Source organism: Rhinolophus sinicus, chromosome 14 (assembly GCF_057876585.1).
Source record: "Rhinolophus sinicus isolate RSI-liver-muscle chromosome 14, RSI-T2T, whole genome shotgun sequence".
NCBI lineage: Eukaryota > Metazoa > Chordata > Mammalia > Chiroptera > Rhinolophidae > Rhinolophus > Rhinolophus sinicus.
Window position 1 is genome coordinate 142,897,095 of NC_142514.1, and position 23,793 is coordinate 142,920,887.

Consider the following 23,793-nt stretch of genomic DNA (forward strand, 5'->3'; position numbering starts at 1 on the left):
TGAACAGCACCTCACTCCTGAAAGTCACTGGATTAATAATCATTTCTCTATAACATAAAATTGCTTCTCATCTGTGTTCTCCATCTCTGTGAATAATACCATTATTATGCCTAAGATTGAGATTCAAACATCACTTTTACTTTCTTTCCTTTATGTATTACACTAAACCAGGTAGGAATCAATGAAAACACTGACCCCAAAGTGCCTCTGTCAGCACCTTTCTCCATTTTCTTTCACCTGTGTCTCACACTTCAGACCCAAGAAACAATTCTCATGCTTCTTTCTATTTCATTTTCTAATTTGGAGTAGGACTAATATTTTCTAAAGGCAAATTCTAAAGTGGCATTTTTTGATTAGAAACCTTGAATGCTCCCTCATTACCAAAGGATCAAATCCAAACTCACTAGCCTAGATTAAAAGTGCTCTGTGGTCAATACTAAATCAATATTTCTGGTCTCAAATCTCAAACTTTCCTTCTTTGTACCTCATGATATCCAGGTAGATCTATTTTCTGTCATCTAAACATGAACAACCACTCCCCAGCTCCTGGAGTTTGCCCAGAATGTGTGACCATGCCCATTCAATCCACCTGCCAGACCCCAGGATCAATGATGCCCTCCTCCATGGAAATTTGGCTGGTCACCGCCAGCAGAGGTAACCTCTCCCCAACCATTCTCACAGCCATAGGTTTGCATCTCCTTCTGTACCTGTTTCTCTGCCTGCCCTGCATTATAGCTGTGTGAGTCCGATCTTTCCTTCTGACTCACCAGCTCCTAAAACTCAGTACTGACTCATTTGTTGTTTCAGTCCCTGCCGTGCTTAGTGCAAGATCTTAAACAGGAGATGTGCTCAATAAGCTACTGATCCCTTCTGGGTTTTGCCTGTCTTTGTTGTAAGTTGGATATGTTAAGAAACTTGGCTAAAGAGGTTGTGAAGATCCCAAAGTAGACAGTTGTGAAAGCTCTTAGGCCCAAAGACTTTGCAACTCTGAGTTCTAAAGCCTGCCCACCACCCTCACCTCGACTTTCATCTGCCTTTGCTCCTCTATCTGCCTCAGGACTCCTCTGTCCTTTCTTCTCAGAATGCATTTTTTCTCCATTCAATATTCTTAGAACCCTTTGTTTTTCTTACCTGAAAACACTTCATAAACATTTTTGTTAGCCTCTGTATGCAGTATGCAGATGCCCTTGATTTGGAGTCTGTTAACACGAAGTAAGGTCCTGCCAAGTGGCTCCCAAAGCAGCCAGTGTCTTTTTATATTACCCCACTCATACCACATTATTCTGAGAAAAGTGTGGGGTACTTATTCACACCAAGGCATCTAAATTGATGGGGTGTCCCTGCTGGGAAAATAATCTCTGAAGCAGAAAGCATGGCTAGATTTCAGAGAACAAGAGCAACAGATAGAAAGTGTAGAACTGGGAAAGTGATAAAGGTGAAAACATGCAGGGGGACAAAAATCTAACTCAGATTAAGGACAGCATTTTCTCCTTCATATTGTCATATTATAACACTCAGGATTTCTAAACTAGAGGCACACTGCCGTAGGACCTGATTCTGGAGTGTCTGACACTCCAACTTACCTACCTGGGAGAACCCTATGCATGGAAGGTGCAGAGGAAGAAAGAGCAGTAATGGGGGTCCTGCATGCCCTGCCCTCAGTCCCCAGTTACTTCTGCCAACTGCCTGGTCTGAGCAATATAAGGCTGCATCCAGGAAGTCCCTTGAGTTTATATCAGCTCAGCAGCTCACAGACCGCTGGGAATATCAAGCATCTACAATGCTCCACTCCTGTCTGATTTAGTATTTCATCCCTCATTCCTACAGGAGTAGGAATGATCGGAACTGGAAAGGACCTGTGAGAATATCCTATCTAGCCCCTCATTTTATAGAAGAGGTCATTAGAGCCTAGAAAGAAAAATAGACACCTCAAATTTATACAGCTTGTTAGTGGCAGAATATTTAAATCTATGTCTTCCAGTTTAGCTTATGGCTTTTCTATTATACGTGTATGGCCAATATCCACAAGCAATGCTGAATCCTATAAACAGTGCTTAAGTCACATATAAATTAATTTCAACATTTGAATGTATTAGAACATGTGAAATTCTCACCTGGATCATCCATGAAATTCACCCCAAGTATGTTTAAGAAGCACTGGTACACTGTGACGGACCATACACACAGTGTAATTCTAAGACAAACTATAGAAAGCATTTGTCCTCGTTAAGAAGGTGTTGAGAGCACTGCACTATGCTACTTTCTTCACATAGGTGCATTGAACACCTGCTAGGGAGACAACATAAGTAATAAGGATTAACTGATAATGTTTTGAGCTAGATGAACCTGAGCTTGAGTCTGAGATTCACCACTTGCCTGAAGAAATTTTCTAACCAATACACAGTCTCATTTTATCACCTGTAAAATGGGTTATGGTCATACTTACATCATAGAATGATTGGGATGGGTTAAACAATCCAAGGCATAGAAAGGAATTTAGCCTATTGGCTGCCATATAACACTTAATAAACGGTAATGATTATGTTTAAATCCCAAATATTGGGTCCTGAAAGTAAAACAATTGGGAATGGATAATGACCTAAGTGTACAACACAATAAGAATAACTTCTTGACAAGTTAGCACAATTCATTTCTAAGAAAACACTAGCAGATATAGCAGGAAGGAATCGTGATTAGTAACAGGAAACATACTTGAACAGATTGGGAGGATAGTAAAAGAGGTTGGGTTTAGAAAGAACTTCTCAGATCCCTAATGTTTGTCTGAGACTAACCAAGCTGAAAATGCAGTAGCTTTTTAGCAATTCCACTCATACACAAGTCGGCCCAAAGGATTCAGTTCATTACCTAATATACATCTAGTTCTTCTCAGTCACACTGACTGTCATGGGAAAAGTTAGGAAATCACCCAAGCACTGACCAATACACATGGATTTATCTGAATTTTATGTTCTTTTTCCTTGGTCATAAGTTGAGCTCTTTAAATTTTCCCATATGAAAAAATGATTGTCTTTTTGTGTATGACAAGGTCACAGTCCCTGCCCTGTTTATGGTGTCAGCTATACGTTAATAAAAGTAAACTATAAATCAAGTCATTCATTCCCATTAGTCATTGGAATGTGTAGATGAATAAGTATAACAATTAATATTCTTGTTTGGGAGACTCCTAAGGACACACTATAGCTCAGTGAATGCATTTTATTAAATGCTTTTTAATTTTCTTGGTAACTCGTTCCTGAAGCCCTCTGTTCTCTTGCTTCTGTCTGGATCAGGTGCTTCTCAGCTCTTAAGCATCTGGCGTTAAGGAATTTGTCCTACTGCTTGTGTGGGTTGGTATTCTATTTCTTGATCATGTCTTTTTCTTGTTTTTCATCTTCCATATTTATCTGCTGAGGGACTTTCTCCTTCACATTTTATTTTAGGAAGACTTTATTTAATTGGATACCATGTTTTTCATTTCTACGCATACTTTTTTTCTCTCCTTTTCCAATTGTTTGTAGAGAAACTTTCCTATGCCATAGAATGTGCAAAGCACCCTAACGGTCTGGTACCAATTTCCATGTGTGTGGGGGTGGGGGTGGTGTTGGCGGGTTGAGAAGGTGAGTTTCCTCACATATCCAAGCAATTCTCAGACACCATCTTGGTGTCCTACGGTTCAAATAAATTCTAACATTATCTACCCAGAGATGGTATCAGGTCCCGCAGGTATGGGCTCAATCCCACAAGTCTGCCCTCCTCCTATGGTAAGCTATAATACCCTCCTGCCAAAACCTGCCAGGCATAGGTTCCTAACAATGGGTTCCCAGTGGACACCTCTGGCTATCTCTCCCCATGGTGATTCAGGTATGCCTGCAAAGGCCAAGGCAACACCTCCTCTCCTCTCTTCCCAGCTGAGCAGGGCTTACCTGCCCCCACACCATGTCCTCTGGCTCCTTGAGTTCCGCTCAAGGATGGGTCCTAAGGACCTTCTGGCAGATGAGGCGTGTGAGTGCCAAGGGGCCCAATGCTAGTAAATGGTAAGCCAGGAATATAATTCATTCTTCTTTACCTTCAGCTCTAGGGTTTTTTTTCCTCAAACCAAGTCACCACTCCAGGTCCTCTTAAGATACTTTCAGAAGCCAGAATATAGGCTTGGCTAGAGATGAAGGTGATAGAAACATAATAATCATCAATGATACTCAGTGTTTATAATGTTCCCACAACTCCATCAAGAATTTTGTGGACATCGTCTCTTGAAATCCTAACAACCAAATTTAGAGGGAAATACTCTCTACCCATTTTACAGATAAGAAAAAGGAGTCCCCAGAAGGTCAAATTAGGTACAAAGTCATAAAACTACTGAGTGGCAGAGCTGCATTCAAACATAGACCATTCACTTATTCGCTTATCATTTTCAAAAACCTAATAATTTTTATCCAGCTAAAACCCTGAAACATGCTTCATCTACCTGTTAATCATTATCAACTCTATCTTTTTTGTTTTTGTGTTTATCCTTTTCTTCCTATTTAATGGACTGTCTCTCTGCCTTTGCCTCTCTCTCTCTCTGCAACCTCCCTCAAAAACAGAGAAAATGGAAAAAAGAAAAAAAAAAGCTAAAATCAATCTTTCACATTCTGGTAATTCTAAACTTCTGACTTTCCCGTAAGGCCACCAGCTAAGATCTGGGAAACAAACCTGACCCCTTCCTGTGTACCCCCACCCAGGTTCAGGGCTTCCATCTACTTTATTTGTAGCATCTCATAGACACGTGGGTTCCCGGCAGTTGTACTTTTAAGTTTCAATGATTACATGTTTCTATGATTTTTTAAAAATTTATTAATATATAATTCACCTTCCTACCCGGAAGCGCCACGCTCCCCCACCATCCCCGAGGGCTACTTGGGCGTCGGCTTGGTTCAGGGCGCACGACCCCAGACCACTACCCAGGCCGGGTCTCGCGCACCTGCGCCCCGTCCCATCCCTCTGCCCGTGAGCTCTGGACCCGCGGCGCGAGCAGACAGGGATGTTGGGCCAGACAATGAGGAGGGGAGGAGCGCTGGGATTCCCGAAAGGGAATGGGTGGGGTGGAAAATCAGCTTCCCTCCCGGAAGTCCCAGCCCACCCGGTGCCTGCTAAATGCCTGGCATTGAACTCAACTTTTAAAAAAGTTAACTGCCTGCGCCAACGTGCAAGGAGGGCGCAGTTCACAGTGGCCCATGTGGGGATTGAACCAGCAACCTTGGTGTTATCAGCACCACGCCCCAACCAACTGAGCCAACCCGCCACCCCTGTTGGATGACTATTAAAGCGGCAAGCTTTTGCATCATGACCCGCACCCCCCAAGCAATTCAACCTTCAATCAATCATTCATTCAACTCATTTTAAAAGAACAATTTCATTCATCCGTTAACTCAAGAGTGTGCCAAGCTCCCCTGATAGAGACCAGCTGACTTGCAGAGGGACCTTTCTGATTCCATCAGGACCACCTGGATAACCCACGACAGCCTCCCCATCTCGAGATCCTTCTCAAGATCATACCTCACCTTTTTGCCAGGTGAGGTAACGTCCATAGATTCTGGGGATTGGAACAGGGACACACCTTTGGGGGCCGTTATCCTTTCTGCCACAGGTTCCTTACCCATGAAATGGGGGTATTGATAACCTGCCTTGTAGGCTTGGGGGAAGATCATGGGAGACGGTTCGTGTGAAGCCCTAAGCGAGTGCGTGGCACATAAGGAAGCCTTGCCATCATGCAGTTAGTGGGAGGCTTCCGCACTCATGGGAGTGGTTACTGGGGAGAGCTCAGAGCCCTGACCCCTGACCCGTGGCCCTGTATGCCACCTCTTCCCTTCCTTCTGGGCACCTTCTGTCCAACCCTGGTGACAGGGGAGGAAAATCACTGCAAAATATCAGGTTTGTATTTGGCATTTTCTATAGGCTCTGCACTGCTCCCCTCAGATCTCTCAGCTTTTATAGACTCCCCTGATTTGTATAGAGAAGTGGTCCCAGCAGAAGCAGCATCAGAACCACCTAGGAACATGTCAGAACACTTAGTCCCCTCTCAGGCTAACTAAAGTAGAAATTCTGGGGTGGGGCCTTAAGGTTTTAAGGAGCCCTACAGGGAATTTTAATACTCCCTCCGTGGAGGGAGCATTTTCTCAAGCACCCCATCTGCAAGGCAGGTACAGTAGTAGAAGCCCCATGGCCTAGGTGAGGTTGTAAGTTTCAGGGAGGTGAGTGGCTCGGCTAAGGCCATGCAGGTAGGAAGTGGTAGAGCTTGGGTTGGAATGCGAGCAAAGTCCATGCTCTTTCCACTTCACCCTGTGCCTCCCCCTTGGATACCTACCTGTAAAACTGCCACCTGGACACAGGGCCCAGGTGATCAGAGGAAGCTCTCCTCAGCCACTCCCAGGGCGCAGCCCTGCCCAGGGACCTCTCCCATCCCATCTGTCGTGTGTCATTTTGAGCGGCGCCCTGTATTCAGATCCAGTCTCAGGGTCTGATAACTAATTTACACTCAAGTATAAGTGGCTGATAATGCCTTCAGGTGTTGCCTGCTCTTTAAGGGGATGTTTGTGGTAACTATAAGAAAGGGAGCTCGTGGTGCTTGGAGGGGACCCGCCGCCATCTCAGGTCTCTTGGCCTCGCCAGGGTCCAGCAGAGAGAGCTGATGCCAGGTCCTATAATCCTTATGGAGGACCAACCTTGTACCTCCGGGAGATCCACGTTCCCACCTGGAAACACGCGGGAAACCAAGCTTCGAAAAAAGCGCTGCCTCCTAGCTCCATGGTGGGATTATCCGGAAGGAACCCCGAATGGAGGTAGTACTTCGCTCCCCTCGGCACCTCCTCCTGCAACACCCGGCCTAACGGCCTAACGTCGCACCCTCCTCCTCCGGAGAAGTAGTAAAATATACTTCTCCCACCCTAAACCAGTCTTTGAAGGATTCCAGTATGACTCCTTTTCCTTCGTGCATTTGTAAAATAGTTTATATCCAGTGAAGACAATGAAGATTATTGACAATTCTACCCTGCTTTTTCTGTTGTCCTGCGCTGGGAAGTTGTGATTTTTAAGTTTTGTGACATAGCGTAACGCCATATCCTGATTTGGATGAATCCCGGGACATGATCAAGATCAGACGGTAGGCGTCTAAGATTGAAGGCCATGGCCAGGATCACGGTGAACTCACAAAGCAAATAACACCTGTGAGATGATCCTGCAGCAGCCGATCCACGTTGTCTTTTGGTGACACCCTTTTGGTGACAGTCCTTACTGTATAATTTTGAATTCCTATAACTCCATTAAGGTCCTAATAAATTTTGTCTCACATTGCTGTATTAGCTCTGTATAACTACTATTTAGTAAATTGTGAATTTTCAGTAAATGTTTCATAACAATTCCAAATATAAAATATTACTAAAATTAGTGTCAAATATGACCTTCTTCTACAAATGGCCATCCACTCATTCTTTTTAAGTTTGCAAAATATTCTCTTCCCTTAACTGTGAATTTTTCTATGGTATTTATCTATGTATTCTATGATATCCCATATTCTACATCTTAAATGTTTTCCTGGTCAAGAGGGTTGTTGTGCTTGTTATATGTAATTTTTCATTTTACGTCTAAAATATTCATATTAAGTAAATAGGGTATCTTAATTAAAAGCATTAATAAAAATTACGGTGAAAAATACAAGAATGGGAGAACCTCAGTCAGCAACTTGCAGTATTTCATGTAGTCCATAAATTGTTCATAAATTAGATGAAAAAAATTAGAGTTAATTTTGTGTAGATCTTTATGTACATTAAATAATATGGGAAAGATACAAAAATTAAACCAATGTATTACTGGCATAGAAATGTGTACACAAGTCAGAGTAACAGGGTATAAAATCCAGAAACAGATACAAGCTTATCTAAGAATTTAAAGGTGGCATTTCAAATTAGTGGGGAAGGGCAGAATACTTCATTAAAGTGTGTTAAGAACATCCAGCTAACCATATGGAAGAAAAATTAGATCTTCCCCCTTATCCCATAAATTTAACCAGTGATGAGATTCTCTTCCTCTTTTATTTTTTTTATTTTGTTTAAAGAATGTTTAGAGCAGTTTTAGGTTCACAGAAAAATCGAGAGTAAAGTACAGAGTTCCCATATACCTCCTGCCCCCACATGCGTAAACTCCCCTGTTATCAACATCACCTACCAGAGTGGTAATGTGTTACAATTGATAAACCTACATTGATCGATTTTAATCACCCAAATTTCACAGTTTACATTGGGATTCACTGTTGGTGTTTTATAGTCTATGGGTTTGGACAAATATGTGACATATGTACATGATTATAGTATTGTACAGAATATTTTCACTGCTCTAAAAATCCTCTGTGATCCGCCCATTTTTCCCTCCCCTCACTACCCCTAACTTCTGGCAACCTCTGATCTTTTTAGTGTCTCTATAGTTTTGCCTTTTCCTGAATATAATGTAGTTGGAATCATACAATATGTATCCTATTCATATTGGCTTCTTTTACTTAATAATATGCATTTAAATTTCCTCTATGTCTTTCCATGGCTTGATATCTCATTTATTTTTAGTGCTGAATAATATTCCATTGTATGGATGTACCACAGTTATAAATCCATTCACCTACTGAAGGACAACCTGTTTGTTTCTAATTATGAATAAAGCTTCTATAAATAAATAAAAAGAAAGAAAGGGAGCTCATGGTGGGGTTTTAGTCACCTTGGCAGGAATGTCAGGAGGAAACATTTGTATGCTTTGACAGGAGTGCTGTGGACTTCCGAGTACAGGCAGAATGGTCTCATGGAAACAGCACGGGGCATTGCTTGACTGGGTTGTCACTGCCTAGAGACTTTGGGCAAGTCACTTCATTTCCCTAAGCCTTCATTTGCTTACCTGTAAAATGGCTTGATTCCTACATCAGAGGATTGGGAGGATTACATGAGATAGCCTTTATCAGGTGGTCCCTTCCTCCCCAAATTTCCATGGCAGTCTGCTGAGCCCAACCAGACAGACTCACCCCAGGTTACAAATTAGGTAGGTCCTTTCCTGGGGCATCCTCTTGTGCCACCTGCCAAAGGACTGCCCAGGGTCAGAGTGCCTGGCAGTCCCTGTTTCTGGAAGTCTTCCCTGATGCCAGCCTGAACTCGAGCCATATGGGAAGCAGTGGGAACACTGTGTAGAAAGCCAGGGGCCTGGGGTCTAGTCCTTGATTTGCCACTGATTCACTGTGTGACCTGGACAATTCTCTGTCCCTCTCTGAGCTTGAAGCTTCACCTGAAAAATGAGGGTGAGATATAAAGATGTATAAGGGCCTTCCCACACTAGCTTGGCAATCATCCCCCGGACCCCTTTAGCAGCCCTGGCCCCCTGGCTATGATAATGAAGCACATCCTGCTGGAGTTGTTCCCACAGCCTTCTGTGAGACCTGCTGTTTTCTCCTCTGCATGACTAAGTTCTTCCAGGGAAGGCCCCAGCGTTTGTGGCTCCTTGTTTTGTCTTCAGCCCTGCACTTAGCACTGAACTCTACACATCATTGTACTCAGTGAAGACCTGCAGATTAATCCCCCCCCCCAAAAAAAAAATATATATGTATATATATATATATATATATATAATTCATATACCATAAAATTCAGTTAAGTGTACAATTCTGGGGTTTTTAGTGTATTTGTAACATTGTGCAATCATCACCAATATCTAATTTCAGAACATTTTCATCATTCTAAAAAAAAAAAAAGAAAAGCTCCATAGAATACAATTAAAAGACTTAGGTGGCAGAGTTTTATTTTAAAATATCAATATTTGCAATATGCTAAACGTTATATACTTTTCTACTATTTAGATATTAAATGACAATTTTTAGATGTCAACTTAATGTTTTTGAGGGGACATATACTATTGCAAAATTATTTTAGAAAGTACCCAGGCAAAAATGTTGAAGACCACTGGTGTGAATTAATATGAGAGGAGATAGGTACAGTAGCCCCCTTATCCACAGTTTTACTTTCTGCAGTTTGTTACCTGCAGCCAACTGCGGTCTGAAAAATCTTGAATGGAAAGTTCCTTAAATAAACAATTCATAAGTTTAAAATTGCACACCGTTCTGAATAGCGTGGTGAAATCTTGCATCATCCTACTCTGTTCCACTGGGGATCTGAATTATCCCTTTGTCCAGCACATTCACGATGTATTCACTACTTGCCCATTGGTCACTTAGTGGCCATGTGGGTTATCAGATCAACTGTAGCACTATCACATTGTTCTTGTATTCAAGTAACCATTATTCTACTTAATAATGGCTCCAAAGCTCAAGGGTAGCTTAAGCTTTATCACAGGTGGGAATGTATAGGAAAAAGTATAGTGTATATAGGGTTTGGTACTATCCATGATTTCAGGCATCCATGGTGGAAGGGAGGGTCCTGAAACATATCCCCCATGAATAAGGAGGACTACTGCATGTAAAAGGGAAAAGAATGTGACACTTTGAAGGCTTTGTTTGAAGGAATCCTTGGTGCAAAGACTGGATGTATGGCTAATGTCAAAGGATGTGAGGGGATCTGACTAAAAGACAAATATTCACTCTCAGGTCTAGCTTTGTGGGCATGAAACAGGGAAGTAGCATGAGGCCCATGCTCAGAGATTCAACGTTCTGTTGACATGTTCTTGACGTTCTTAATACTTTATTTTTGAACCTGTGTTTTGTGAAATGAAGGCTAATGGGACAATGGAGCAGAAGAATATCCACAGCCATTTCTTGCACTCTGTTTGCATGTAGTGTATAGACGCACTGTACACACAAAATACCACGAACCCATGATATGTGTAAATTCAGTGAGATGCACAGTATTAAGGAGGAAAGGAGAGAGATAAAGAGAAAGTAAGATAACAGAAGGGAAAATAGACATAAAAATTACCAAATACAATTTCCACTTTTCTTGAAATTCCCCATGGAAAATTTTCCTTCCTCATTTCCTCCTCCCATTTTCAATCCCTTCTTATTCTCTCCTTAAGAATAAGCAGAAGTGATAGGGGACATCCCTGTCGTGTTCCTGAATGTAGAGCAAAGGGCTTCAGTTTTTCTCCATTAATTATGAGATTAGCTGAGGGCTTATCATATGTGGCCTTTATTATGTAAAGGTATTTTCCTTCTATACCTATTTTATTAAGTGTTTTAATCATAAATGGATGTTGTATCTTGTCAAATGCTTTTTCTGCATCAACTGATATAATCATATGATTTTTGTCCTTTATTTTGTTTATATGATGTATCACATTGATGGATTTGCGTATGTTGAACCATCCTTGTGCCCCGGGGATGAACCCCACTTGGTCGTGATGAATAATCTTTTTAATGCATTGTTGCATGGAAACAACCAAAATGTCCTTCGATAGATGAATGGATAAAGAAGTTGTGGTATATATACACAATGGAATACTATTCGGCGGTAAGAAAAGATGATATAGGAACATTTGTGACAACATGGATGGATCTTGAGAGTGTAATGCTGAGCGAAATAAGTCAGACAGAAAAAGCAGAGAACCATGTGATTTCACTGATATGTGGTATATAAACCAAAAGCAACAAAAGAACAAGACAAACAAATGAGAAACAGAAACTCATAGACACAGGCAATGGTTTGGTGGTTGCCAGAGGGTAAGGGGGGTGGGGGTGGGGGGTGGGAGAGAGATGAGGGTAAGGGGGATCGAATATATGGTGATGGAAGGAGAACTGACTCTGGGTGATGAACACACAATGGGATTTATAGATGATGTAATACAGAATTGTACACCTGAAATCTATGTAATTTTACTAACAATTGTCACCCCAATAAATTTAATAAAATAAAATTTAAAAAAAGAAAAAAAGAATAAGCACCATGGCTCAAATCCCTAGAGCAAACCCCTTGGGTCTTCCTACCAGAGTGCCACAGAGAGTCAATAAATAATCTCACTTACTAATCCCCTTGACCAGACGAGGCTGGAACCCAGATCTACACTGAAGACACTCATTGAGCTCACAAAACTGAGGACAGATTACACATTTCAACTCAGACCCCACTTCAACCCAGACATTTCAACACCTCATTATCCCCCAAATCACACCTACACAACCTGCACAAAAACACAGCTTTCATATCCCTAACCAAACCATTGTATTCAGGTATATATCACCTGCACAAGCTATTACTCCGCCACGCACTGTCCCACACAGCCTCACACTCATGTATGACACCCATCACAGAGCTCCAACCTGCGTGCTCAACTTGTGAACACACGTCATTCATACAGGTATGTTCTTGAAATCAAATTCCCCAAAAATCTGTGTTGAAAGAACTTAGAGTTCACTTATTGAAGTCTAGGTCTCAGAGGGAGAGCTGAAAAACTTAACCATCATACTTACCCAGAGACAAGGCTGAGTGGGACAAATTAGGGAGGATGCCCCATTTCACCCAGAGTAATGCTTCAGCTCACTGTCTTTTCCCTATTCATTTCCCTGGAAAAAAACCTTGCTTATACCTAATCTTTCTGGTACTCACATCCACAGGTGCTCAGAGTGCTCAAAGTAGAAGTTTCCTCATAACAACTATGATGTGTATTTGAAATCTTCCTTTGCAGGATAGTCTGGGGGAAAATGTGAAGAGAAGATGATAGTGACTCCAGCTCCCCACTCATCACCACCCAAGCTTCTTTCCTCTAGTGCCTGGGGCCATCAGTAAAAGTCTACCGGAAAGTCAGAGGGGCTCTCCACTTTTATATGTGCTTTTGGAATCCAGATGAGTAAAGTGATTGCAGCATTAGATACTGATATTATAGTGCCTGGCAAGAAAAAGATTGGAATTCAAGTATTGGTCATATCAATGGAAAGTTAAATGAAATGAAAAAAAACCAAATGTTGAATCAGGAGACGTGAGACCTAATTTTAGTTCTGACAGTAACATGCTTTGCGATCTGGATTACATCAGTTCACTTCTCTAAACCTGGACTTCTACTTGGTAAGACAGAGGTGAGAATGATATTATCCTTTATATTGCTACCATATGAGGCTATGGGACAAAGAGCTTATAAAAATGGGGATGACATTCTTTTTGGTGTCCAAACTTTTTAATTCCATATACTTTACTCTTTCTCAACCGCAAAAACCGTGTGAGATAAGAAAGCCAAGTAGTGTCATTTCCAATTTATAAATGAGAAAATTAAGTCTTGAAAAATATCATGGGACTTATCCAATGCCAAATAGTAACTAGGTAGAAAAGCTGAGTCTAGGATACCAGAGTTGTTTATAAATCTAGACTTCCCAGAGAAGGGAAAGAATTTTTTCAAGGTCATATAACACTCTTGTGATAGAATCAGGACAAAAATTCAGGATTCCAGGTATCCTACAAAGGATTCTCTTAGGTGTACAATGTTACTGAGGGAGGATATACCTAGTACTAGCTCTCTACAACAACAACAAAAATCACTCTTCCAGAATGTCTACTGTTGGTGAAGTCCAGGATATTCCACTCCCTCCCTCAATCTGCCTCTATCAGCACTTGACATTCTGAACTGGCCATTAATCCAACCATTACATTGGTGGGCATACAGTACTTTAAGCTGGCTTTGTCATAGTTAGCAGTGCTGTCTTCTAGCATGTCTGATGCATTCTTGCTTTCTTCCATTGTACCCACGTGTGTGCTCAAAATACTGCAGCTAATCGGTCATGAGTCATTTGAGTGGGTTCAGGTTGCCTAGACTCTTTAAAGGCACTTTGGGTGAGATATAAAAATAAGTCATTTGATGTATACCTGAGTAGATATGTTACAAACACAGAGTAAGTAAATACACATTATGGCATTAAGGCAAGAATGCTGTGTTATTAAGAGTTACTCAAAATTGATTCTTTTTGTGAATAGTGACAAAAATTTCTAGATATAGACACAGACATGTTGTGTGGTGGCTCCAATTGTATAGAGACATAGTTCCCAGTTCAGTAGGAGTTTGCAAAGTAGTGGGTCAATAAAAAAACATAAAGATGACTAAGGACTAGATGAGAGAGATGAAAGGTTTCTGGGAGTCTGAGGCACTTGCCCAATATTTAGAAACTAGGGAGGTGAAAGAAAGAAGGAAGGGAGGGAGGGAGAGAAGGAGGGAGGGAGGGAGGGAGGGGGAGGGAGGGCGGGAGGGAGGGAGGGAGGGAGGGAGGGGGAGGGAGGGAGGGAGGGAGGGAGGGAGGGAGGAAGGAAGGAAGGAAGGAAGGAAGGAAGGAAGGAAGGAAGGAAGGAAAGAAGGAAGGAAGGCACCTTGAGCAAATGGAATAGCATAAACTAAAAAAAAGAGGCAAGCAATTTTTCTAGACCTATGAGTACAAAAGAGGATGAATGACGGGCAGGATGTGGTGGGTGATAAGTCTGGAAGGGATAGACAGGATGAATGCTTAAATTCTTACCTTGGTGCTTGGAACATAGAAGTCAAAACATGAATTTTGAATATAGAAAATGGCAGATGATAAAAATAGATTAAATATAATAGTATTTCTTAAGATTCTTGAACAAGTTAAGAGTGATAAATATTTTGTCTCAGTCTAAAATAGATGATTCACAGATAGGTAATCATTTTATGTGAATGAACAAAATACCTGATGTTACAGGACAGACATACCATCACCCTTTGGATAGAGCCCTTTATTTGCCAGGAAGAATGTCAGCTTCCAACATTAGTGATGACGGTCTCCCAGTCACTCTCTTCCTGACAGGGATCCCAGGGCTGGAGTGGGCCCACATCTGGATTGCCATCCCCTTTTGTACCATGTATGTGGTAGCACTGGCTGGGAATGCTGCCCTCATCCTGGTCATTGCCATGGACAATGCACTTCATGCACCCATGTACCTCTTCCTTTGCCTGCTCTCACTCACTGACCTGGCTCTCAGCTCCACCACTGTGCCCAAAATGCTGGCCATTTTGTGGCTCCATGCTGGTGAGATTTCCTTCAGTGGATGCCTGGCCCAGATGTTTTGTGTCCATTCCATCTATGCTCTGGAGTCCTCGGTTCTTCTTGCCATGGCCTTTGATCGATACGTGGCTATCTGTAAGCCACTGAGATACACAGTCATCCTCAACCATACTATCATAGGCAGAATTGGCATTGTTGGGATATTCCGTAGTATGGCCATTGTCTCCCCCTTCATCTTCTTGTTGAGGCGACTGCCCTACTGTCAGCACCACGTCATGGCACACACATACTGTGAGCATATGGGCATTGCTCGACTGGCCTGTGCCAACATCACTGTCAATATTGTCTATGGGCTAACTGTGGCCCTGTTGGCCATGGGTCTGGACTCTATTCTCATTGCTATCTCCTATGGCTTTATCCTCCATGCTGTCTTTCGTCTTCCATCTCGCGATGCCCAACACAAAGCTCTGAGTACCTGTGGCTCCCACCTTACAGTCATCCTGGTCTTCTACATTCCTGCCTTCTTCTCTTTCCTCACCCACCGTTTTGGCCAACACCAAGTCCCCAAGCATGTGCACATCTTTCTGGCTAATCTCTATGTGCTGGTGCCTCCTGTGCTCAACCCAATCATCTATGGGGCTAGGACCAAGGAGATTCGGGCTCGACTTCTAAGACTGCTTCATTTGAGAAAGATTTCAATCTGAATGCTGAGCAGAATTATGAGAATACATGTATATGGTAGCTGTCTAGATACATGTACATGGTCGGAGACCTCTGACAAAAGAGGAATGTGTTTACATGGGATAAAGCTCTGGAAAGAAAAGGAAAGTCCAGATAAATTGGAGATATCAATAATTACATTGAAATATCTTATTCCTGAGGCTCTTGAGCAACTCTGAATAGCCCAGACAGGTGATAATATTTCTAATTTTGTCTCAAAATTACCAAAGAGTAAGTCAGTTCTTGTTGTTGAAAGGAGTTTGGTTTCATGGTGGGGATATTCTACTGTGAGTCTAAGTAGAAAAGAGAAAAAACAATTTAATTAAATTGAATCTGAGTTCTAATACTTTGAGTAGTGATTAAGCAAACAAGTTCTAAAGCCAGAGTGTCTGGATTTGAATCCTGGTTCCTCTGCTTACTAGTTTTGTGGCATTGAGCATGTCGATAAATCTTTCTATGCCTCAGTTTGGCAAACTGTTAAAGGGAGGATAATGATATCTATCTCTTAATGTTGTGATGAGGAATAAATAAATTAATGACTATAAAATATTTAAGACAGCACCTAACATGTAACATGCTCAACAAATAAATATGAGAAAGCTATGTAAGCTGTCTAAATATAATTAGCCAAGTTATAATCTCTTTAGAGCTGTTTTGTATTATATCATTTCATAGGGTTATCATGGTAACTATGTTATATAACAACTCTAAAATATTTAGACAGTGCTTGGAATATAAATAATGCTCATTAAAACTTTATTTTCTCTACCTCTTTTGCCTTCCATGTTGAAATCTTTCTTTTTAGCCATAAAGTAATTCCTTATTAAGGATTCAGGGAAGCCTGCTCATTGTCCAAGTGCCTTTTAAAATCATCTTTCATTGTCTTAATAACTTCAGTTCTAAAATACACAAATAAACAAAATTGTCATGGGGATATAAAGTATAACATAGGGAACATAGTCAATAATATTGTAATAACTATGTATAGAGCCAGGTAGGTGCTAGACTAACTGAGGGGATCACTTCGTAAGTTATATAAATGTCTAACCACTATCCTGTATACCTGAAACTCATATAATATTGTCAGCTGTAACTGAAAAATGAAAAAGTTGAAATAAAATAAAATACACAAATAAGTCCACAAACACGCCTTCCAATTATTCAAAAATATGGTTGTTATTATCTGCATTTTCTTTTCTTTTTTTATTTATTTATTTATTTTCAATTAAGAGCCTGTGATTCAGAGAGGCTAATAGTCTAAGGTTATGCATTTATATGGACAATATCTCATATATTACCTGGTATTTTATAATGGAAAGAAATGTGATATCTGGATCCAAATAACATTAAGCTTAAATCTTGACTTCCTTATCTACAAGTAGTTGTATAAATTAGGTCATGCCACTTAATGAACCCCAATTTTAGTAAAGTGTTTATTATTGTGCAGGATGTAAATCAAGCACTCAATAAAAATTGGTGTAGTTGATAGTATTTGGTTAACAATCCTTAAATTTATAAAAGTATGCAATGTTTTATTACATTTTCCTGACTGAAAATAATCTGTATTATTTATGTATTTACTTCTTGATCAATTTATTCATTAGCATTCTAAAACTTCATCACTGCAGGAGTCTCATTTCTTTCCTACATATAGTTAATAAGCATTTATTAAATATTATGGAAAAATGCTATGGACCATGTAGGTATATGTCATATTTTTTTTTTAATTAATAAATTAATGAATGATATCTTCATTGTGCTGTTGTGATGAGTAATGACAATGTGTATTAAGTGTCAAGCATAATGTCTGGCACACAGTAGGTACTTAATAATTTGATTTTTGTTTATATTACATTGGGCTGATCAGACGAAGGCATATTCACAAGGACAAGGATGGAGGGAAGGGAGCTTTTCTTACTGAGGAATACAATTAGAGGAAGGAGTATCACCCAGTCCATGGGTGAGACAAAAGGAGAAGTGTCCGTTCTGGCCACGGAGAACTCCAAGTCTAGCTGTAGAGGCAAGTTCACATTCAGGGAGCTGTCATGGGCCAGAGCCAGTCATGTCTGATTCAATTCCTAGAGGCCTCAAAAGCCAGACCAGGGTCAAAATATATGTGCAGCCCTCAAAAGTTTTATGAAGTAATTTGTATTGAAACAGTGATGGATCAATCTCAATCAGTTTTTTTAACATCTTTATTGGTGTAAAATTGATATACAAACACTGTACATGTTCAGTGTATACAATGTGATGAGTTTGAACATATGCGTACTCCTGTGATGCCATCACCACAGTCAAGGTATTACACATATCCACCACCTCTGAAAGGGTCTTTGTGTCCATGTGTGTGTTAAGAATCTTCAGTTTTAACTCAAGGCTGAAGTAAAGTGAAGTTAGTGGTTAATGGAAGAAAGCAAGATTTCCCAAGGTGATAATTCCCTGATCACAACAGTGTTCAGTATCATCCATTCTTAAGTGCACACAAAAAAGGAGTTCAACTTTTCAGGATACACAGAAGTCACAAACCATCAAGTATGTACAGATGACGCAGCCTGCTCTGTGAGCCTGGCCCTGCTAGAGCCCTTAGCAACCCTTCTCATAGAAGAATTTGAGGTGACTCACGCTTTGGTGTGACGGGCCAGCCGCCACGAGTCGATCAGTACCTGAATGGGGGAGTGGGAATGAAATAAAAGACACACACAAATGCTAATGCGGCCGGTCTTCAGTCATGCTGAAGCCCTGAGTTTATTATCTCTAACCAATATATACAGTTTGAGTACGTGCAGTTAAACGAAGAAGATATGCATTATCTCAGTGAAAGTAAATCTTTCCAGCCTCAACCTTACTTTGACATAGAAGATACAAGGTCACTGAAACTCACAAAAGTAAATATCTCAAGGAGACAGAACCTACCAATTGTCCAGAAAGCCCTTAGTTTTCTGTGTCTGGGAACTGGCCGTTTTCACCACATTCCTCAGCAGCCGTTAGGCGCTTCTCAGATAAGGCAGAGACAATGTTATGGGGACAAAAACCGAGCCAGTCTGCAAGGTTCAGGGTTACAAAAAACCATGGCTCCCCACACTTTGGCATATGAATCAGTGCGATTGACAAATTTCAGAGAAGCATTTACAATGAGGCTAACCATTGAATCTTGCCCTATTGGATATCCTTGTTTCTTTTTGCCCTGAGTCTAGCTTTTAATTTGTGCTGAGACCCTTTGATCTGAATTTTAAGTGATTCAGCACTGGTGAGGCCCTGAGGATCCATCCTGCCAAGTTTTCCCCAATATCATAGTCCATCTTCATAGACTATCAGAGACCTAGAATTGTCCCATCTTACTACTTCCAAGTCTATTTCTCTTATAAAGAACACACACACACACACACACACACACACACACACACACACACACACTTTCTTGTATATGTAGGATTTAAACAAAAAACAAATTCTTCCCTCCGAACCCTGAGGAAACTCTCCCTACCACCCCTCTCTGTCTCCTACTGACTGCCATTTTGATTTTCATTGCTAACAACACGAGCAATAAGCAGGAAGATATTCGATTTGTGCCTACGATAAGTAGGCATAGGTCATTTCCTCATGGTGACTTAGATTATTCTCTGAGCTGTTCCTCTCTAAACGAGATTCTAAACTCCTAAAAGGTTGGAAAATGTATTTGTCCTGTCTCTGTGTCAGGGCAGCACAGGACATACTTTTTACTCACTGACTTTAAAATTGGGCTCTGGCACTGAAACCAGACCCTGATAGCCATTTTTAAAAGTATTATTACTTTATTTTTTCTTTCTTTCCTCTAGTATTTTTAGTGTTTTTCAGAAGATAACAATAGGCCTCCTCACAGCGATCTGGAGACCACCAGACTAACCCAGATGAGACTGGTTCCAGAGGCTTAGGCAGGTGCAGTGAGCAGCTAAATGACCCTGAGCTGACCTCAAGAGCACAGTGGAACCAAGAGTCACAGAACTCAACTAGCAGAGATGCTGCTTTTACCAACAGGAGACCATTAAGAAGCGAGGGGTTCATCAGTATGGAAGATCCAGTGCAGGGACCAAATTTGGACAAAGACCTGATTAATCAAATTCCACCAGACTGGAATTTTTTTTGTTCTCTCTTGCGCTTTCCACATTCCTTACCTTAGATAACTTAGTTCCAAGACTATCCAATCCCAGCTATTGAATTAGAATTAATAAATATGTATAGCCCTTCCAAACATCATCCGTTAAATTTTCTCCAAGCCTTTGTCCAGGGCAGACTGATCTGAGCCTTATCTTGGGTCTCCTCCTTTGGCTGCCTGAGGAATAAATCTGTGAAAACCTGTTGCCTCCTCCTTTGGCTTCTGTGTGTGATGGGCTTCACCTCATACCCTTTGTTTGGTAACAATTTCATGGGAACTGATTGATTCTGGCTGTGTGGCTGTGTAAAGCTAAAAGCACAAACTTGGGAATCAGAGCTGAGGTTTCTTCATCTCTGTCACTCACAAACTGTGTGACCTTGGGAAAGTTACGAACCAGAAGAGGAATGCTCCATATGCCTACACTATGAGTCACCTCACTGATAGAGCAGAGGTTTACAGAAGAGAATGGGTAGATTGGGAAAGTATTGATGACTTTCACTAAGACAAAGGGAACACAGAACTTAGAGTAGAAATGGGGTCAGGGGAAAGATACTAAGCTATGTTGGGGCATGCTGAGCCAGAAGTTCCTCCGGGACCCAAAGGGAAGGCTACTAAGCTGTGGAAAGTACAAGTAGACTCAGATTTTGAAACCAGGTACATAGAAGTAAGAGCAGAACAAAGGAAAGAGCCAAACTCTTTGAAGGTTAAAGAAAGAAAAAATTGGAGTAATATACTCTCAGGAAGCCCCACTCTATAAGACAATGGATTTTAAAAAGTAGGCTAAATGAAGCAGCTTAAAGAAAAGTCAGTATATGAATTTCCGTAGAAAAATTTGGGAAAATGAGGAGTGAGAAACAGTTTAGAGAAAGCTTCTGCACTGTATTGGGGATAAGTCTCTGCAGATGATGGTGAAACATATCACTGGAAGGGCAGACACTTTCAAGAAATTCAGATATAAAAGAGAGAGAGAAAGTTCCGTAATCGATAGGGCAGCAGACTCAAGCATTTTGCAGCAAAAGGGAAGAAGCCTGTGTAGGAGGAGAGGCTGGAGCTTCAGTAGTGGAGGTGGACCTCATAAGAGCAGGATCTTAGCACAGGCCATTATCAAAGAAAGAACCCTAGCTGAGAGGAAAGTTAAGCATCTTTTCTGCAATAACAAGAGACTGGATCAAAAGACAGAGAAACATGGTCAGAGTGGGTGGTGTCCAGAGGCCATAAAGAAAGTCATGGCTTCCTGGGGGAGAAAAGTCAGGATTCCTTCAGAGTCACTCTGGAGTTGGAATAGAGGTGGCTCATGGTGATGATGGTAATGTTGGTGGGGAACTGGGTTGCCAATTAAGCAGGAGTAAAAATACTCAGGATTTTCTACCTCATGTTCAAATTTGGAAAACACTTTGAGATTGAGGATATGAGATGAAACCCAAATCCAAGACCATTTAACATGATCAATCTCTCCTCCCATAAAACATTCTCTTTGCCCACCTACCCGCAAATCGACATTACACGAGATACAAGCAATCTTTTTAATGTAGAGCAGGCTTGGGTATTGGGGGAGGGCTATTCCATTGTGCACATGATCTGAGGAGGAGGAATTCCCAAAATAAGGTACTACGCCTGCTGTTCCCCTTCCCCTTCCTTTTCCTCCCTCTGCATGGGGTGGTGCATTGAAGGCATCAGCTGGAGGGACCTAGGCCTCCGGTTCCCCCAGTAGTATCTCAGTGGCAGCGTGGATGTCTCCACCTGTGGCTATCAGGGCCTGCAGGTTAGCGTCATGATTAGCGAAGCCCATGGCCTTCAGATGCTCCAGTTCCTGCTGGTAGTGGCCTTCAGTGAGGGGGGGTGAGGACAGTGAGCATTGGGTAGACTGGGAGCAGGCCAGTGCATGGAGGAGCTGAAGAACGGCCAACGTGGGTTGCTCAAGGTCTGCTCTGTGACCATGTCCTCCACCCCTAGTTTCAGGGACTCCTGTAGCCCTGTGTGGTCTACCTGGGCCCCACAGACAAGGCCCCAGTCCAGGCACTTCCCTGGACAGTACCTGCAGGCCCTTTTCTATCTGTATCAATGCCTGCAGTGCTCGTGGGTTGGTGAGGATGGGAAGTAGTGGTATATGATGTCGCAGGGGGCTGCCAGTGGCCAGCTGGTGTAACAGAGCTGGATTTTGTTGGAGGACGTGCAAGGATCTACGTAAGGTAGAGGGTGAGGGTCTCAGCTGACTGATTAGAGTAGCTTTCCCTATGGCCTGCTGGCCATCCTGGGAGGAAATGTCCAGCATACTGGTCCTGCACTCTGAATTGGCCTTGTCTGACGCCATGCCCCTGGCCTGGGTAACTACTCCTGCCCTGACCTCCTGTGCCAATGGCCTGGCAGGGGCAGAGACTTTGGGGATGGCAGCAGTGGTGTCAGTACTGCTGTGAGCATTGGCCTCACCTCTGCAAAGCTCTAAACCTGGGTTATTGCCTTTGGAAGCAACCAGTGGGGCCAGAGTGAAGAACATGAGCTGCTGGATATCAGAGCAGACCGGACGCATAGCATTATCACCACCTGGCACTGCCTTCAAAGCCTCTAGCCCCCGCTTGTCTGCTTGCAGGGGCTCCTGTTGCTGGGCTGGGTTCTGCAAGTTTTCCAGAGCCTTAAAGGCTGGCTCGAGTTTTTTTACTGGCCTTGAGAATTCAGGAACATGACTGGTATTGGCTGGTTTCTCATTTGCCAGGCCTTGAACCAGAGGTTCTTCCAAGAACTGCACCACAGGCTGGGGCGCAGCCGTCAGGAGTTTAGCCAGTTGGCTAAGGAAGTCAGGCAGATCAGGTGAGCTCCGGGCAAGCCGGCCTAGCCTGGCTAGTATCCCAGCACTCTCTGAGATGGAGGGTTCAGAACGATGGGTACAGTGGCCTGTGGGGTCTGGCAGGCTTCTGGGACTGGGCAGAGTTCCTTTCAAAGGGGTCCTCACCACCAAGTGGACCGTAGTTCCATCAAGGATGCCTCGTTGGTTCAGTATGTCTTGATCCCGGAGGATCTTTCCGGTGAAGATGAGCACTAGTCGGTCAATGTCACAGTGAAAGCGTTTGGAGATCTGTTTCTTAAAGTGGCGGATGCTGCTATTTTCTGCCAGCGTAAATTCCTGGCAGTCTTGTGCAGTCTTGACAGACACTCTGATGACATGGGATGATGGCTCACAACCAGACACCAGGTGGCTGTCCCCTGCTTCTTCCCTAGCCTGTGCCATATTTCCTCAAGAGCGGATGCAGGGTCACCTGAGGACCTATAGAAGCCTAGATGTAGCACTGAGCACACCTGAGGCCAGGGACAGGTAAGTGTCCAGTGATGTCCTCTCATCCACATACCACGGACGCCACCTCCCAGTGTAGCCCTGCAGCCACCGGGCTCCCACAGGGGTGACAGCTGCTGTTTTCCAGGGTCAGCCTTAGGGATATGATGTCAGTGATGAGGTCACAGTAGAGATCTGAATGGGGGGAGGGCAGAGGTCTCCACCACCTGCTTGAGGTTGGCTCTCTTTATGATTTGAGTTAAATAGCAATAGAAAAAAAGTTTAATATTCCTATCTAGAAACATGTTTTGCATCAGCCTATTTCACTGTTAAAAACCAGACCACCTGAGTTGGATCAATGACTATAGTTGAGTAGAAAAGGCAGCCGTAGAACTATCTTGCAATTCCAAGGGTTGATTCTAGTTATCTGTCTTCCACTAAATTACTGTCTACTAACCATGGCCTAGTCAGACCACAGGTTCCATTTCTGCATGAACAGAATGATGATGTGTATAATTCATTTATCCAGCCTCACTGGGGTCTTGTAGGCAGCTTGTATCTCTGAGGCCCACCAGGCTGAGTAACCCATCTACATGGTTCTAAGAAAGACAGCATCATGTTTCCCAAAAACTTGTAAACGAAGTTGCTCTCAGAGAGATAAACTATAATTTCAATTCTCAGAGGATTAGAGCTGAGACAAGAGGAATTATAAGAAAGTAACAGTTT

The 23,793-nt window shown here is 42.2% G+C and overlaps 3 protein-coding genes across 3 annotated transcripts; 2 read left to right on the forward strand and 1 right to left on the reverse strand.

Annotated features, from left to right (window-relative positions):
- The first annotated feature begins 6,688 nt into the window (after positions 1-6,688).
- On the forward strand, positions 6,689-7,039 carry NBDY (negative regulator of P-body association). Its single transcript, XM_074337134.2, is given in 2 exon segments — positions 6,689-6,859; positions 6,862-7,039. Coding segments are annotated over 2 exon segments (213 nt in total). The 3' UTR covers positions 6,904-7,039.
- A 7,658-nt stretch (positions 7,040-14,697) lies between these two features.
- On the forward strand, positions 14,698-15,654 carry OR52D1 (olfactory receptor family 52 subfamily D member 1). Its single transcript, XM_019715832.3, has one exon. The coding sequence runs from the start codon at positions 14,698-14,700 to the stop codon at positions 15,652-15,654; it is 957 nt and encodes a 318-aa protein (XP_019571391.2).
- A 5,835-nt stretch (positions 15,655-21,489) lies between these two features.
- LOC109436924 (ubiquilin-1-like) lies at positions 21,490-23,025 on the reverse strand. The gene has a single exon (XM_019715804.3). It carries the CDS (start codon positions 23,023-23,025, stop codon positions 21,490-21,492), a length of 1,536 nt encoding a protein of 511 aa, XP_019571363.3.
- Between the last annotated feature and the right edge of the window lie 768 nt (positions 23,026-23,793).

Bases quoted from the DNA above. Each gene is read 5' to 3' on its own strand.
- OR52D1 (XM_019715832.3), top strand. From the start codon at position 14,698: ATGTCAGCTTCCAACATTAGTGATGACGGTCTCCCAGTCACTCTCTTC.
- LOC109436924 (XM_019715804.3), bottom strand. From the start codon at position 23,025: ATGGCACAGGCTAGGGAAGAAGCAGGGGACAGCCACCTGGTGTCTGGT.